Source organism: Equus asinus, chromosome 21 (assembly GCF_041296235.1).
Source record: "Equus asinus isolate D_3611 breed Donkey chromosome 21, EquAss-T2T_v2, whole genome shotgun sequence".
NCBI classification, from domain to species: domain Eukaryota; kingdom Metazoa; phylum Chordata; class Mammalia; order Perissodactyla; family Equidae; genus Equus; species Equus asinus.
The window spans coordinates 76,959,970-76,978,740 of NC_091810.1; the positions used below are offsets into that span (position 1 = coordinate 76,959,970).

General features: G+C 43.1%; 1 protein-coding gene across 2 annotated transcripts in view; it reads right to left on the reverse strand.

The window, feature by feature from the left end:
* Positions 1-10,979: 10,979 nt before the first annotated feature.
* OXNAD1 (oxidoreductase NAD binding domain containing 1) overlaps positions 10,980-18,771 on the reverse strand; it is a 41,464-nt gene continuing 33,672 nt past the window's right edge. For both annotated transcript variants that reach the window (XM_014842170.3, XM_014842169.3), the window contains 3 exons: positions 13,116-13,358; positions 12,232-12,340; positions 10,980-11,565 (listed from right to left, as the gene is read on the reverse strand). In XM_014842170.3, the coding sequence (XP_014697656.3) occupies positions 11,411-11,565; positions 12,232-12,340; positions 13,116-13,358 (507 nt within the window). In that variant the 3' untranslated portion in view covers positions 10,980-11,410. The remainder of the gene's footprint in view (positions 11,566-12,231; positions 12,341-13,115; positions 13,359-18,771) is intronic.

Here is an 18,771-nt window from a genome sequence, read left to right on the forward strand (position 1 = left end):
TGGTGGTTTCAGCCATTTTGGCGAGTTGCTCAGCTTGCCTGACTTCTCCCATGTATACATGTTATAAAGCTTTGTTTAATTTTCTCCTGCTATTCTGTCTCATGTGAATTTAATTTGTTCTCCTGCCAGACGAACCCACTTTGGATAGAGGAAATGTCCTCCTCCCCTGCAATTGCTCTCAAGTGCACATGGCCACATGGTCAAAGTGTGGACGTGGGAGGGCCTGATCATACCTCTGTTAGTAAGGTGGGAAGACTGTTCCATCGTGGGCTCAGTGGAAAAGCCCAGCCAAGCTTTGGTATGGAACACAGCTGGTTAGAACGCTAACTGCACAGAACCTACACGTGTAACCTCAGGTTAATTCCTTCCATCCCCAAGCATCAATCTCCTTATGTGGGAAATGGGGCTAAGGACACCCACCTCCTGGGACTTTTGTGAGGGTTAATAAGATGTGCTAGAGCTTGGTCCGTGCTGAGGGCTCTCTATGTAGCAGTTCTTCATAATGCTGGTAGGTAACAAACGCAGCCGAGACTGTCCGTGCTCACTGATACCCAGGGGCTCCTGAACTTCCCAGGCCCTCTTGCAGTTTGGGGCCATGTGACTGGGTTCTGGCCCATGGGACATGAGCAGATGTGATGTAAGCCACTTCTGGGCCTCACCTTTAAAAAGAGCCCATGCAACCCCAGCCCTCTCTTCATCTCCAACGCTCTTGTCACAGTTCAAGATGGACCATGACGTGAGGGATAAATAAACCTTTGCTATGTGCCACTGAGATGGAGGTTCATCTGCTGCGGAGGCAGAGCATATCCCATCCTGACTAACAGAAATACTGTAATAATGTTTATAAAATCTTTGTTAGTGGTTTATAAGTGACAAAACAGTCAACATCAGTTCAATCCTTGTCTGACTTTTTCAAATCTCCAAATTGATCATGTTATGTTATGTGATGGGACCAGCTTCATGACAACATCAGAAGGAGACATTCTAATTCCTTTCTTACGAAGCACATTTTATCAGTACTCTAACCTAAACATAATAATTATGGCCTATTCTAAACCACAAAACATCTTTCAGAAGCAGCTCTCAGATGTAGCTGTGCTTATTAGTAGGAATATGTTGACCCGAAACCTGGGCTGGGCTGGCCACAGGGACCGCAGGGAGCAGCACAGTCTGGCTCTGTCCTGCCAGGGCTCACGGCCCGGAGCTGGCCACGGGCAGCATTTGGGAGTAGAAGTTGTGAAAGGACTGGTGAGGGGCTAAGGGGAAAGCAGGACCAGGGTGTGCAAGGCAGCCTGGAGGCAGCCCAGCACCACCTCCCCAGGAGTCTCAGTGGCTCTGGTTGCCAGCAGCTCTCCCGGACGTGCTGGGAGCTGCTGTGTGAGCCGTGCAGGGTGGGCCCTGGCCATTAGCACTCTGCCCGCTCAGTGACCTGCCCAAACGACCGAGGCAGCTTCCCAGGAGAGGCTGGGCTTCCTGTACCTGGCTCCGAGTTTGGAACAGGGAAGCGCGTGAACTCTAGCTCTAAGGACAAGACCCAAAGAGCCTTTGGCTGGGAGTGCAAGGTGGCTGTTGCCAGAGGAGGAAGCAAAAGCGATGTTCACCACAGGTTCCTGTTGATAACGATCATTTCTGTGGCCAGACTAAGAAACTAACTCTGGCTACAGGCAGCTGGCTCTCTGAGCCTGGCAGGTGCTTGCTTCCCCAGCCGCTGCAGACGGTGTGGTGCGGCATTTCCCTCCAGCAGAGCAGCAGGCCGCGTGGGAGACCTGTGCATTTACGAGGGCATGAGGGATCAGATGACTCACTGCAGACACAGAGCTTTTAATCCTGGCCCCACTGTGCTCGGTGCTGGGAAGACAGCAGTGGACGAGCCAGACCCAATCCCAGCTCCCTGGAGCTTACAACAGACACCAAGGAGCAGCACCAGTAGTAACTGTGAGAAGTGCCGTGGAGAAGTGCAGGATGCCGTGAAGGCACGGGACAGGGAGAGGTGACCTGGTTAGGGAAGGCTTCTCGGAGGAAGTCAGAGTTTAGGCCAAGACCTGAGGGATGTGGTCAGGTAAGCAGTCCACAGGGAGGCAGTGTGTGTGGGGGCTAAGAGCACGGACTCCGGAACCACACCACCTGGCCAGCATCCTGACTCTGCCACTTACCAGATGTGGGCCTTGGGGAAAGTTACTTAACCCCTCCGTGCCTCAGTTGTCTCATCTGTAAAATGGGGATAATAGTTGTTGTGAGAACTAAATGAATATATGCCAAGCGCTTAGAGAATGGCTGGACACAGTAAGTGCTATCTAAGTGTCAGTAATGAGGAGGAGCAAGAATTGAAAAGGAGGAATTCGAGGGCAGACTCTGAAGAAAGCAGCTTTCGTTCGAGTGACTGAAAGAAGTCTATAAGGCAGGTTTGCAGAGTGTGGGTGTGCCGGGGAGGGGGCACAACAGCAACTTTAGAGATGGGGCAGGGCCTGCTGCGGCAGAGCCGCGGGGACCACGCAGGGGTTCTGGTCCCCACGGCGGTAAGAGCAATGGGATCGCGTTAAGCAGGGAAATAAGATCAGATTTGCATTTTTAAATGGTCTCTCTGGCTGCTGAATGAGAAAGGTGTGCCGAGGGCCCAGAGAGGGTGCAGGGGACAAGGTAGGAAGCCAGTGCTCTAGTCCAGGGGAGAATGCTGGTGGTTTGTGCCTCAGTGGAGAAAGAAGGGGACAGATTTGAGAGTAACTCAGGAGCAAAAACTGACTAGACTATGCAATCGATTGCAGAGTGAGGGAGGTACTGAAGCTACCAGCCATACCAGGAACCGATGAGCACTGTCCTTATCAAAGGCACTCCTCAGAGGTACAGACTCCAGGGACAATGCCATTGTTTAGAACTTTTCCGGAGCCTCTCTCATGGACTAGTTCTCAGGATTTGAATGACTAATTCAACATTATTCTACAAAGTCACTAAAACATAAGTCTTGATACTTTCCTTAAGGCCCAAAGAATATGTCTTTAATTTTTGGAGGGAGGCGGTTGTTAGGAAACAGGCAGCTTGTTGGGGAGATGCCAGGGGTAAGACTGGAACCATCTGTCTTGGGTCTCAGGGGCCCAAATGACTCTTAATGGTGATGCTAGCAATTACAGCCATGGCTGTCAACTGGGGGGACTGTCTTGGAAATGGGTAAAGGGTTTCAATCAATCTAGAGATGACTTAAGAACACGGATCCCACGTTGGTTGACTGGTGAAGAAGAGGTTTTCACCCTATAATTAATGCAGTAAAACTTACACTGTATTTAAATATGTTTCTCACTAGTCATTAAGATCAGTATGACTCTGGATTTTTCTGCTGCCTCTACATAATATAAAGGCTTAATGCTGGTAAGAAATATATTTCACTCACCAGAGTGGATATTCAAATACTTCTCATAATGAATCTCTGTTTGTGAATCTTCAGTCCTAGGTACCTCCTATCTTGTTGATTCATCAACGAAAAGAACAAAAAAATCATCTTGGAATGAAGGACAACCAGCAAGCTCGCCAGTTTCTGGATCCACAAAATACCTAAGTTACTAACTGTCTACAACTCTTCCTTTTCGTGAAGCTGGGGAACCATTAATTCAGCCCCTGTCTCAGTCCAGCCCACCTGAAGCCCCAGCAGGCAAATCTTGTCAGTTTTCTTTCTTATTAATGGTGACTCCACCATTTCTCTTGAGCCCCAAATCTAGAATTTAATCAGCAGGACAATGCAAAAGTCCTCTACATCAAACTAAGCTTTTCCCTTGCTTCAGTCCAAGGCAATTTCTTCTTATTCTGTCAGTGTTGGAGATGCAAACAACAGTCATTGCAACAATTCATCAAATAGTTGAAGACAGTTAAGACACTCCTTAGCCATCTCTCATCAGAACGGCCAACCTCAACTTCCCTTGATCTCTAAGGCCCTTTTTTCCATCATGAAATTGTAGAATGGGAAAGCTGAAAGGGATTTGAAGTTGCCTAGTCCCACCCACTTGACAGATAAGGAGAGCAGGTTACAGAGGTGGAGTGAGTCATGCAGGAAGCAAGCTGCAGAATAGGGAAGATTTAGGTCTCTTGATGCCTGGCACCAAGTTCTTTCCATCATACCACACTGCCACCCAAACTTAGTTTCATTTTTTGTTTCTTCTTTCTAGGCTTCTACAGTCTCTAAAGAACAGAGAGCCCTATTTGGATTAAAAAGTTTTTTGTTCTCACCAACTGAATGCTCTGGTGATGAGGTGGTCTGGTTAATTGGATCTTTCTAAAAATGGAGGAGAGCCCAACCCTTTAGTAGTGGGGAGGATTTTGGAACAAGCCCAAGGCTGAGTTGGTGGACAGGGAAGTCCTCTGAGAGGTGGAGACGACCAAGTCCCATAGGTCTGGCTTCGTCACTCCAAGCCATGTGGGCTTGGGCAAGCCATCTAACCACTCCGTCTCATTTCCCTTACTGGCAAAATGGGGCAGCATCCTTCACCCGGCCTACTTCACATCAATACCGTGGAGTAATTTAATGAGATAAAACGAAATTCTCATCAAATGCCAAGCACTGCTGTCTCCAACCAAAATCTACAGCACCAGTGAACTCAGGTTAACTAACCTGAGCTATTCCCATCACTTTTCCTTTATAACTTTACTTGTGAAAGTGAAGTTGTATTCCTACAAAGAAGATCTATTTGTATTTAAATAACCTGGAGATGAAAAAAAAAATAGTGGTAAAGAAAATACAAAATATAGTGAAAAGCTAGAGTAATTAAAACAGTGTGATATCAGAGCAGGAACAAATAAATAGACCTTGGGAACAGAGTAGATAGAGAGTCTAGGAAAAAAATCTTTCTGTAAGTGAGAATTTAGTATCTGATAAAGGAGGCATTTCAAACCATTGGGGAAAGTGGGGAATATCTGATAAGTGGTATTGAGCAACTAGAGAGCCATATGGAAAAAGTCCAATTCCTATCCCCTATCAAGCACAAAAACAAATTCCCAACAGATTAAAAACCTGTAAAAGTACCAGAAGAAAAGAGATCTATAAAAGCCAAGGGAAAAGACTGACATTTGATTATATATAAATTTAAAACCCTGGTATAAGTTATAACAAACAGAATTCAGGGACAAGTAACAGAGTGAGAAAAAAATACTTGCAATACATATAACAGACAAAGGATTATATTCATTCAATTTTATAAAGAGTTACAAATCAATTAGACATCAAAACAGATATAACGTCCACACACCATTCTCAAAAGAAAAAAGAGAAATGGCTAAAACACTTTACGAAAAGATGCTAGGGAGCAATCAGGAAATTAATTAAAAAGAAATCCTTCACCCAACTGACTACGAAAAAGTTTATAGATTTAGACTATCTAGTGTTGGCCAGAAGGTAGGGAAATGGGTACTTTCATACTCTATTAGCATATAAATCGGTAAGGCATTTTACATGGTAATTTGGCAATCCACCAGTCAGCTTTTGATCCAGAAATGATACTTCTGGCAATTGTACAAGAATACACGCACAAAAATTATACAAACAAGTTTGTTTACCGCAATATTGTTTGTAATAACCCCAAACTGGAAACAGACTAAATGTGTGTCATAGAGATATGGTTAAGTACATTATGGTATATATCCATAATGTGGAGTGTGTTAAAAGAATGAAATCCACAAGTACACATATCTATGGATGTATTCCATGTTAACACATCGTAAAATGTCTAGCAAGCTCTTTACACAGAAGTTCATTCTAGGTGGGGGAGTGGGACAGGGGACCAGAGGACTTCAGCAGTTTAGTGTAGGTACTTTTATATTATTTGATTTTTATACAACCATATTTATCGGGTAATTAAAAAAGAACAAAAGAATGGACAAAATCTTGGTAGACTCAGGCATAGCAAAATGGGGCATGGGATGAGATGGAAGAGATTAGGTTTGGCTAATGGGCTCCCGCAGGGTTTTTAAGAACTCAGAACAGACTGAATCAAGATGGCCACTCAACTACTAGGAAAGTCTGGACTCCTGAGCACAAAACATTTTAAAATGCAGGTCTTGATTTGATGGTGGGCTAGTGGGTATCTTTATGTGTCATCACCACGCGCGCTGCCTATGTGCATATTAGGAAAGAGTAATATTAAAAACAACACATCACTGCTTCTCTAAGAGAAGAACAGTATACTTCTTTGAGTTTCATTTAAAATAAAATGAAATAAGAGCTCTCAGATTAAATTATCAGCATATGATCATCTGCAATGCCCAGGAATAAAGGAAATTGCTGTTTTCCATTCAGAAAGAAAAAAAAAAGGTCAGGCAGAAATGTCAGGCACGTGACATTGGATACTGTTTGACAATCACTGCACGCACGCGTATGTTGGTACTCACATCTTTGCATGTATACGCACTTGCAGCTATGCGTCCAGTAATAACAATTCTCCCCAACCTTTTCCACCACCTCCCGCTCCTCCACCCTTAGGATAGCAACGCTCCAATGACTCACCCAGACAGCCATCTTCCATAGCTTCTCTTTCAATCAGTGATAGTTGCAAAAAAATCATTTTTCCCCCAAAGCATTTCCATTTCAATCACAAAAAAATAGTTTCCCAAAGTATTTAACTTGCTCCTCAAGATAACTTTTGTCTTATACTTTCCTTTTCATTTCTAACACAGTGCAATAGTAGATGCTCAATGAATAAGTTAACCAATTTATCATCCTCTAGAAAGAGTTATCACCTCCCCAACTGAAGTCCCACTAAATGACTCTTTCATGGTTTTTCATACAATCAGGTTGTTATTTCTTTCATCCTAAAGAAACTAATTGTGGTTTAGTTAATAGTACTGTACCAATTTAACTGTACTGCTAATTTCTTAGTTTTGATAAATACACCATGGTTATGTAAGATGTTGACATTTGGAGAAGCTGGTAAAGGGTATATGGGAACCCTGTACTACCTTTGAAACTGTTCTATAAATCTACAATTACTTCAAAATAAAAAGTTTAAAAAAATGACAATTTTAAAAAATGAGTTAAAAAAATGAAGTCCAGCTCCCATCCTATCTTTTTCCTCCCCTTTACAGTAAAATTCTTTGTAACTATTTTCTACACTCACTCATTACAATTTCTTTCCTCCCAGCTGTTTCTAAACCCACTCCAATGTTCTCACTCTACCATCCATCTGATTAAGATCACTAAGACCTTCCAGATGCTAAATTGATGGCTGCTCATCAGAACTCATCTTTCCTGTCATTATTAGCAGAACAACACAGGTGACCAGTCCATCCTCCTTGAAACATTTTCTTCATGTGGCTTCCTGACACCACACCCATCTCCTTTTCCTCCTTCCTGTTTATTAGAGCACTTTTTGCAACTCTAGGAGCTCCAAACATTATCAACCCCCGTGACTTAGTGTGGACCACTAACACAGCAGGAGCAACCTAAAACAAGCTGAACGTGGGAAAATTGACTGCAATGGATGAAAACCACCAGATGTATAAAAAGCCATGAGTTTCATAATGATACTTTAAAAAAATCTCACCAGTCATCACTGAGGTTGCTAGGGCACCAACTCATAATAGACAATAAGGGAAAGAATCAAGCATTGATCCTGTCTTCCCTCCTCAGACTCATTTTAGGGCTAAGTCAATGAGGGAAAGTTCTTTACAGAAGAATCACAGGTAATAAATGCAGGAAAAATGATAGAAATGGACAATTAATCCTTAGTGAAATAGTAGGTATAGCCAATGATCACCAGCTACTAAGATAATTGGGCGAAAGGCTGACAGAGAACTTTATACTGGATGGATCAGGCTGATGAAAGCTGAACCCATTGATCAAGCTTAACAACGTTAAAACTGGGACAATCAGACATTACATGCCTCCTCATGTGATGAAATAGGAAGCACAAAAGACCACTTACGATGTAGTCTTGCAAACAAAGATCTTGAATCTGAATCTAAGTAAGCTCTAGACCTGATTACCAGTTTACATCAAATACAGAGGATAGAGGATCATGTTAAATGACACCTTGAGGAAGTAAGCTGGGTTCAAAATGTAGGAAAGTCTGTAAGACAAATGACCCAGTTTCTTCAACGAATGATGGGGGAGAAAAGTGTCTATATTTGTGTCTATGCAGTAGGGAGAAGGTGCCATAGATTAAAAGAAACTTAGAAGACCTATCAACCCAATGCAACGTGCGGACTCTGAGGCAGAGGGGGAAACAATGCTGAAAGGTCTCAGATGCTATTACGGAATCACTGTTACTCACGTTGAGTATGGTGATGTCACTGTGGTCATGTTGCAGTGATGTGTCTGCTAAGATATACTGAAGAGTTTACAGGTCATGTGACATAGTTTCTAGGATTTGCCTCAAAATGCACCAGCAACAACAAAACACAACGAAGGTGAGGGCAGACAAAAATGAACAGCAGAATGCTGATAATCACGGACACTGGGTAATGGATGCACAGGAGTTCATTTTACTGTCTTCTCTACTTCGGCATACCTTTGAAATTTTTCTTTTTTTTTTTTACGTAGGGGCTACTGACCAGGATCAGGGTCCCAGGGAACATCCTAATCTCAGAGCTCCACGTCCACCTGCAGACACCCTGTTGGTGAGGAAGGGCTCTGGGCCTCACTGAAAGGCCCTTTAATGGTGGACTATTTGGGAAAGACCTGGTAATTGATCTGTTTTCTGGCAAGCAGTGGTACTCATACTAACACTTAAAATTTGAGAAAGCTCATATAGTAGCCTAACCTGTCTCTTGGGTAGACTGTGAAAGGGTCTCATGTCACAAGAAGAAACATCTTTTCACAAACTGATAGGGCCAGAAAAATCCTTCAGAATTCCTTTAATGCAGTCATTAGCTCGGGGCAGGCTCTTTTACTCACATAAGAAATATTTATTAAGTATCTATTATATGCCAAGCACAGCACTGAACAACGCAAGGCCCTATCTGCATGATGGTTACAGGTGAGTAGACTAAACCTAAGCCATCCAGCCTCTTGAAATCCTTTCTGAATAGGACAAGGAACAGCAAATTAATAACACACTCAGGCAGTTCTCTGCCAAGCACTTTGCATGTATTATCCCAGTTAATCCCCATAGCAGCCCTATGACGTAGGTAGCATTATTATCTCTATTTTATATGCAGTTGCAAGTGTAATTACAAACTGAGGCATAAGTGACTTACTCAGGTCATCTACCTAGTAAGTGACATGGCTGAGATTTTAACTCAGGCTGTCTGGCTCAAAGGCTCTCACTAGACTACATTCTCAGCCACCACACTATAAATTCCAAGTCACCTTGGCCGAGTTAGCTCAATGTGAGTACCAGAGATGTTGACTGGCCTGGTAGGTGAGGGCAACAGGACATTCCGGGCCAGCAGAGCAGAAATACTGTTCAGCACTCAGCACCAGAAACAACAGAATCAGAAGGAGCTATAGTCTAGGGAAAGGTCATGACCTGGCCCATCTCCACAGTGTGCAGATGGTGACAGTGAGTCGCTGGCAGGGTGGTGGGCGGAGCTGGAATCCCCAGGACAGGTGGGCCTTGCTCTATGACAACAGCAGTCACGGAGGCCGTGGTGTTGGTTGGACAGAGGCAGTGGGCAGCACCTTGCTCCCATCCTATGTGGCACTGAAGATGATCACCCTGCACCTCCACTCCCAACACAAGAGGCCCAAGGTTGGCACTTTCTCCATACCTTTCTGTCTCTTCCCCTGCCAGCTGCCTTTGCCAGCTGGTACAAGAGAAGGAGCTTGGCACAAGAGGTTGCTGCTCCCACATCCCTGAATCTCACTGTGCTATGCTCCTGTGCCCCGTGAGTACTCAGCCCTGAAGCCCAGCCTCGGCCACCTGCTGAGTCAGGGCTCCTCATAGAGTCAGTTTCTCACACTCTCTACACCTCCCAAACGCTCCTGATGATCACTGCCTTGAATGGAATTTGATTTTCCCATCAGGTCACCAGCCCTCCTTTCCTCCTGCTGAATTCAAATCTGGGATCTGAATAGTTGACAAATAATTTCTGCTTTAAACTTCACAAAATTCAAAACAAGCAGAGGCTACAATGGCAATGCCAGCAGTGGCAGGCCCTGCAAACCAATTATGCATTTAAGCTTCAAAGTCCCTGTGAGGCCTGCAGCCACAGAGATTAGAAGGACAAGCTGTCTTCTCTCGTCAGCTCCAGAACAGAATCTCCGCAGCTGGAGCTCCTGGGTCCCCAGCACTGATCTGTCCTTCTTCCCAGACCCCCTGTACCCTCACAGTGTTTTGCAAGCAGGCAGTCCTGGGCCCGAGCCTGCCTGTCACAGAAAGGATGGCCTGGCCTTAGCCCATGGATTTCTTTTAGATTTTTAAAAATCTAAACAAAGCTAAGAGCTACAGTCTGCTTTCTAGCAGTTTCATCAGAGCAGCCTTGGAATGAGGCTCCACCATCCTCTCTACCCATCCTGGGGACTGCCTCCTAACCTCAGGCTTGACAAGGAGTTAAATGTTAGGTGCTTTCTTTCAGTCATTCAACAAGTATGTGTTGAGGAGCTGCTGGTGCCAGAAACAACCCTGGCAAAGGAATGAAATAAAAAGGTGGAGAAGCAGCATTTGGAAACAGTTCTGTACCCCCTAATCACTCCTAAGCATGTTTCACCAGCCAGCCAGCCCAGCCATTGAAGGCAGATTCAACATGGACACAGCAGTCCCCAATGCCTTTGTCCCAAACAAGAAGCCGCCTCCCACACGTAGCGTTAAGGCAGTCGGCCAAGACACAGAGCACAGAAGGCTTCATCTAAGAAGAAACTAACAATTAGCCAGGGTATACGCACCTAGGATGTTCAGTAAAATTAAGCAAATATGCTGGATATTCAATTCCCTAAGGCAGTTTTCCTAACAATTTTCTATTTCCAAACGCAACTTTGATGGTCCAAAGAAACAAGGCTGTAGGCCATAGTAAGGTAAACGAAGACATTAGACTATAAAGAATTTTCAACATAAAATTATTAAGCATGTGTTTAAATTATCAGTTTATTGAATGTAAGATATATAGTTCCTGTCAAATAATTTAACGATAGCCCACTTTTCACAGGAAAAACCACATTTTCATATGATTAAATGTAAATATATGTCCTTTTTCTCCCTAAGGGGAAAGAAAATCTATATTGACCAATTCAAAGTACATCATGAGAAAATCAAATAGTTATTAATAAAAGAAAGTCAATATAGTAAAAAAGAGTTTAATCAATGAAGTCTTTGCAAAAAGTTTATCATTTAAGTCTGTCACTGGCTCTTCTTTATTCTCCAGCTGGTCACTTAGTTCACAGCCTTAAAAAATAAGCCTTAGCAGAGGTAAGTTCATCTTGCCACAAATCCTACAACACAACATCTGTTACTGTCTCAGCAGATCTCACAGCTTTCTCCTTTCTGTCTGTGCCCACTCCCTACCACCACTTCTCAAAGCAAATGTGTTCTTTGGGAACATGGCTGTTTTCCAGTTGCTTGGAGAAAAAGTCTGTCATCGGAGGTGGGCCACAAATATAGAACAAAGTCTCTTTTGAAATATGATCTCTTATCTCCTTCTCCGTTATTCTTCCTTCTACCAAAAAACAGATAAATACCAAATTAAGCCAGACATGTTTGTATTGAAATGAGTAAGGACTAACCACAACAGTGTATATTTTCAGTAACTCAAGCTTAATGAGTCTAGAGTCATTCACATGATGGCTCCTGTTGGCTCCTGGGGCCAGACCCGAGCAGAGGGTACATCTCCAGGTTTCCTAAACTACGGCAAGTAAAGTGGGAAGCTCAGCATAACGCACTCTTCGGACACAGCCAGCCAGCTCACTGATCTTTGGTAGAGATTTAAAACTGCCTTCAACAAAGTAAATAAACTGTTTTGTGAAAAATCCTTCCAAGCAGGGGAAACCACGAGTAATTTAAATGGCCATTAATGGCAAATGGAATCCATTCAGTCAAAGCTGGAATATAAATTCTTTGTATGCATGCTACAGTGATGATGCAAAGATCATTTCCACAAAAATGTGGAAAATAAATTTTTAATGTGGGGAGTAGGAAACCTGTATATAATAAGTAAAACCAACTAAATCTCTCTTTATTTCTCCATGATGAATCATCTCTCAATTCCCCAGGTAGTGACATTCCCAGCCGGCAACTCCCAGCAATAAGGCATCTATGCTCAATCAGCTGGCGTGTCCGCCAAATAACTGTGTGGAGATAGTCAAAACATCTTCAGGGGACTCACCCGTGATGTAGGGCTTGAGTTCTGCACTGATTTGTGTAGTCTGCTTGGTAACATGCAAACTGCATGCAATCTTCTCAGGAAATTCATTTACTAAATCGAGGATATTCTTCTGGAATGTCAAACATATTTGGTCACACTACAATCTTAAAAAATCAAAACAGATGTGCACAACCACTGACGCCGAACCTCGACTCCCATTCTGTACACGTCTGTCGCTCGCGCTCTACTGAGGGAGATATTGTTTGCAGCCTAGCAGGCCAGAGCGTCCGAGTACAGAGGGCTATTTGGCTTTAATTGAAATCTGAATATGCTAACCAGCATATTACTAACGCCCCGGGAGTTTTTTCTTTTTCCTTTTTCTCAAGCATTGGCAATTAAGCAGCAGTTTCACTGACCACAGTTGTGTCTTTTAACTGTTTCTGTTCTTTTGTTCACATCCTTGCAGCTGCAAAGCAATCCGAGTGAAAGCCTTCCTGAATGTTCTTAATTTCAACAGATGCGACTGATGGGGGTTTCATTTACCCAGCTGGGTCCAAACTATGGACGCCTCACCTACTCCTGTGACACACGAGCCCACTTGCAGGTCTCCTGACTTGGAATCTCAGGGCCTTGGTGACTTTTCAGTTCATCTACCTCTGGATTCAAGCCCACCAAACCTGCCCTATCCTGTCACTCCCCTGGGAGCCTCCTCAACACGAGCCGTTTTAACTGTCTGGTGTAAGAGTGTTCGTTAATTCTCATTTGGACACAATTAAGCCTTGTCAAGCCTTTTGTTTGAACCGGTGCAGAGAAGACAGAACTGAGAGAAGAAAGTTCCATGGACAAGGAATACCATGACACAAGTTTGCTTACAGCAAGCTATGAAACACACATTTCTCCCTTACCTTAAACAGGAGTTCGCTGGTATTTTTTGCACTGTAGAAGAGTTTCACTGTTCCCATCTCATATCCACTTCCTTTGTCTGCCTGTGCTCTGTGGAGATCTGCCGAGTGTCGTAGGATGGAAAGCAGAGGGTTAATTCCAACGCCCCCTGCAATCAACACGAGGTTTCTAGAGGTGTCTGCAGGCTGCGGGTCAAAGAAGAACTCTCCACCCACTCTCACGGCCACTTCAGAGTCAAGTGTACACTAAGGCAGGAAAGAAAAGATCCTTTAGTCCTTTGTAGCACAGGTCTTAAACCAAATGTTCTTTAATGAAACTGACTACATCTACCTCCTGCAATTTTATCAGTGTGTAGCACCAGTTTTACAGCTTGCTCTCAATTTTCCCAGAGCCCTGTGAATTGATTCCACTTGTCTATTACACAGGCCATTTGCTACTCCACCTTGCTGATCCATACTGCACAGCCACTCCAGTATGAGAAAAGGAGGCTCGCTTCAGCCATCTTTCCATTTGTTAACTTCTTAGATGATGAACTGGGTTGTGGAAAGAGGCACTGGACTCAGGGTACAGCTGTGAAGTGGGAGTTTCCTTTTCTGAGTGGTGCTCCTGTGTTCTGACCAAAGCCATGGAGCTGAGAGAGGCAGGATGGGGCAAGTGTCACTGCACTGTGGCTGCCCTGGCTCCTCAGGGCTGGGGAGCATAGGCACTGGGGGCTTCCTCCTGGTGGCAGACCTGCTCCACAGGCTGAGGCCAGAACGGCAGCACTGCTCAGGACTGTTCGCTTCTCCCTGGAGCAGCAAAAACAGGCAGCCAGAGGCGTCACAGCAGGGGGTGAGGACCATGTACACCCATCCAGGTCAGGCCTCTACTGTTTGGTGGGGTCAATTACACCAGAAATACCATCAGAGCTGAATGCACTGGTTCTCCATGGGGGCGATACTGCCCCAGCAGGGGAAGGGGGCGTTGGAAACTTGCAGTGACCCTATTTTATTCTTATAGTGATTTGGGGAACCCAAGTGGCATCTAGAGGGCACAGCAAGAGTGGTGTGCTGGAGCTGGCTGGCTGCTACTAAGCTGATGGTTAAATCTGCAGGCATTTTGTGAGCCGGTTTCTACTAGTAGTTTGAAATCAGCCATTGTAGGAGTACTAACAGCAGAGAAATCAGCAAATGCTACCAATCAGGGCTTTTTTGACTCCAAGAGCCAGCTGAGCAGCACACTGTTATCTGCAATGCACGGGACTGCCCCCCCACAGACTCTGAATGACCCATGGGACGTACATGTAGGACGAACACTGGTTTGCAATGATCTGAGACCAGACCCTAACTCATTTTAGAAAAAAATTCAAAGTACTTTGTGCATAGATCTGACCCAACTTTCCAGAATGTAACCGCCATGTAGACTGTACTGGGTTGGGTTCAGAACTTCACCAAGCACATTCACTGTTCTGGAAAACCACATCCCAGTTTGTGACATGTGTGTATGGTTCTGTCACCATACGACCACCTGTACCATCTGCATTTGCAGACAGCGTGTTCACAGTGACTCTATGCTGGCAGACAGCCATCTACTTCATTCTATCTTCTAGCTTAGATATGCCCAACTACTTATATATTGAAATACACAGTCTCTGATTACGAATCACTTTCCTTTATTTCTCCTTTGAAAACTGTTATTTTTTTTTAATTTTTATGCATTGATTCATTAACTTTGAATTTCATTTCAAGATAGTTCTAGAAAGGGAGCATTGGATCTGACAGGGTTGAGAACCCCTAGTTTGGAGAAAAACCCACTGATCTAGGAGTGAGAAGACTAAATTTTAATCACAGCCCCTCTGAAATCCAGCAAGCCCCTTCACTTCTCTGAGCCTCTGCTGTGCATCTGAAAAATGGGTACCACCCTCATCCTCACAGAGCTGAGATGCGCATCACATGACACAGTGCGGGGCAGATGTCTCTAGTGGCATCAAACTCCATATAAGAGGGTATTTCGGTCTTTGGTCACGGAAGGAAAAGTGCTGGGGCTGCCAGCTTCCTTCTTCCCTGTCACTAAAACACAAACCCTAGGAATAAATTTATCCTAAGAGCACAGGATTATTCCATCACACAATCTTGACCTAAATCAACTAGATAAACACCCTCCTAAGAAGTATGAACGTTATCAAGTGCTTTCTGAAGAACAAATCTTTGGCATTCACACCTTGGCCCCTTGCATGGCAGGTAAGCAGCAAGTACTTTTTGACAGCAATTTAATCTGGGACTCCACAGCTTAAAGTAGAGTTAATCTTAGAGAAAACCTAAGAAAAAAGGAAAATTATTTGAATTCACAAAGCAGGTCCTTTTTGGTAAAGGACTGTTGGATGAATGGAAATCCTTTCTCTGAGGGGAAAAAACCTATTTAAACTTAACTGTTTTAAATATGTAGGAGATTTTTTACATAAAGGATGGTAAGTGGGTTTTCATTTTTGACAAAAGAAATTAGCAGCAGGGGAGCATTCTGTTAGGAGTAACTACAATCTAGGACTCGCTACACGGGCTACCGAAGTGCTTTAAATGCCCCTTCCTTCCAAGTCCCACGGACAGAATCTATGATCCGAGGGGCTCTTCCTAACAATGACAACAGACTTCATCTCTGTGCTCCCCCCTCCACCCCCGCTTGCCTCTATACTTCGCTCTTTATCTCTAAGAATCTAAGAATAAAAGAGACTAAGAAATCAGAGAGAGAGAATTTTCTCCAGTGGTCATCTTCAGCATGCTTAATAATGACAACGAAGTCTTTAGGTTATTGTTTTTAGAAACCAGAGTATTTTCAACCCTGAAGTTGGCAAGAAAATGTGCCCCAGGGAAAGATAACACTCAAGAAGCCTGTCGTCTCCTTAGTGACAAAATAATCTTCAGTGGGTCTATCTTCTAATTTGCTAGCATCTGGAAAGAATCAAAAGCCATCTTTGTCTTTTGTTGATCAATAAAAACTGCCAGGGTGGCATGAGCATGAGACTCACAGTACACGCAGTATAATACGGAAGTGAGTAAAGGGCATTACCTTCAATTACACAGCAATGTATCTAATTTGGGTATAGATTTTCTACTTGTGAAATAAACAACTTTTCCACAGCAACTGGAGCCCAGCACACAATAGCCGTCTAGCAACCTTTACCCTGCCAGGAGCTTGAGCCAAAGCAGATAAAATAAAGGAAGACGTTTATGGCACTTTATCCCATGTCCCAACAGAGCAGCCTGCTGCCACCCAGACATTCACGTGCCCCCATTGTCCACTCTAATAACTTAATAAGACAAATCCTCAGGAGGAAAATAGCCACCTCAGAATGGTTCCAAGAAAAATCTGACTCCATAAAGGCTGTTTGCGACTCCCGCCGGGCAGAGCTGAGCAGGCACTACAATTAGGATGTGCATTCAAGCAATGCCACTTGGAGATCTTCTACAGCCTCTAAGACTAAGTTCCCTCACTGAAATGCCAATGAGGCATGAAACCAAGCAGGGGCTGTGGACCAGGACCAGGTCAGGTCACGTGGGAGGCTGACAAATGGAGGGGGCTCATGGCACTGGGAGCAGGGATGGCTAAGCTCACTGTGACACTGAGCATGAGGCACATGGACACCTTGCTGGTCAAACCCCAGCGGCATATTTTAGAGACTTAGGACGCAGCCTAGAGACAGTAATGGGTGTAAAATCTAAAGAGAATCTAAAAAGGAATGAGGCAGCTGAGGCCACACTAAAGGAAGGACTCGGAAGGTCGGAAGGTAAAAACCTGAGGATACACCTACAGTGGAAACGCTAAGGCGGGCAGTGGGGGTTATTCTGAACAGACACAACTTGACATGCAAACCGTAAGAATAAATATTTTTTATGTCCCTAGAAATTTAAAAATCTTTTTAACCTTTATCTTAGAGTAAACCTTTTTTTTACTTTTGGCATTAGAGTTCTATGAATTTTAACACATACATAGATCTGTGTAACTACCACCAAATCAAAGTATAGAACAGTTTCATCACCCCCCAAAAAACTCTCTTGCACTATCCCTGTATGCTAATACCCTTCCTCACCCCTAACCCCTGGCAACCACTGATCTGTTTTCCATCACTGTATTTTTGTCTTCCAGAATGTGACATAAATGGGATTGTACAATACGTAACCTTTGAGCCTGGCTTTTTTCATTTGACACAATGCCTCTGAGATTCACCCAAGTTGTTTTGCGCCTCCACAGTTCATCGGTTTTACTGCGGAACAGTGGTCCACTGTATGAATGTAGCACAGTTTGTTTATCCATTCGCCTGCTGAGGGGCATTTGGTTTGTTTCTGGTTTTTGATAATTATGAATAGAACTGCTGTAAACATTTGTGTATAGGTTTTTACATGAACAGAGCTTTCGTTTCTCTAGGATAAAACCCAGGATTGGTATTGCTGGGTCTTGCAGTAAGTGTATATTTAATTTCATACGAAACTGCCCAATGTCTTCCAGAATGGATGTAGCATTTTGCATTCCTGCTAGCAATATAAGAGAGTTCTACATATATGGTCACACTTAGTATTGTCAGTATTTTTAATTTTAGTCATTCTAAAAGGTCTGTAGAGATACCCCACTATATATGGTTTTAATTTCCTTAATGGTTAATGATATTGAACATCTTTTCATTGCTTATTTGTCATATTTGTCATCCTTATATCCTTTTTAGTGAAATGTCTGTTCAATCCTTTGCCTCTTTTAAAATTCTGTTTGTTGTTTTCTTTTTGCTGACTTTTGAGAGTACTTTATATATTCTAGATACAAGTCCTAGATACAAGTTGGATATCTAATTTGCAAACACTTTCTCCTAGTCTGTAGCTTGTTTTTTAAAATTCTTTTAACGGTGTCTATTGCAGAAAAAGTCTTTAATTGTGATTAAGTCCTACATATCAAGCTTTTCGTCTATGGATCTTGCTTTTGGTGTCATGTCTATGCCTACCCTCAAGTTCAGAATATTTCCTATGTTTTCTTCTAAAATTTTTACAGTTTCATGTTTTATACTTAGATATACAAACTATTTTGAGTTAATTTTGAATATAAAGTGTGAGATTTAGGTTCTTTTTTTCCATATGGATGTACAATTGTTCCAGCACTATTTGTTGAAAAGGTTATCGTTTCTCCATTGAATTTCTTTGGCACCTTCATCAAAAATCAAAGGGGCCTATGTGTGTCAGTGTATTTCTGAACTCTTTATTCTGTTCTGTTGATTTATGTGTCTATCTATTCACCGATACCACACTGTTTTAATTACTGTAGCTTTATTTTAATCTTAAATTTGAGTAATGTGATTCCTCTCACTTTATTCTTTTTCAAAACAGTTTTAGCTATTCTAGTTCTTTTGCCCTTCCATATAAATTTTAAAATCAGTTTATCTGTATCTAAAAAAAATCCTGCTGAGATTTTGATAGGTGTTGTTAAATCTATAAATCAATTTAAGGAGAACCAACTTCTTTACTCTGTTGAGTCTTCCAATCAATGAACATACTATGTCTCTCCAATTACTCATGTCTTCTTTGATTTCTTTCATGAGATTGAGATGAATCGGGATTTTTTGGGGGGGGGGACCAACTATTTGCAAGAAGGTCCTATTCTGGGTGATGGGCCAAGAGAATGTCCTAAGCTAGCTGGTTTTCA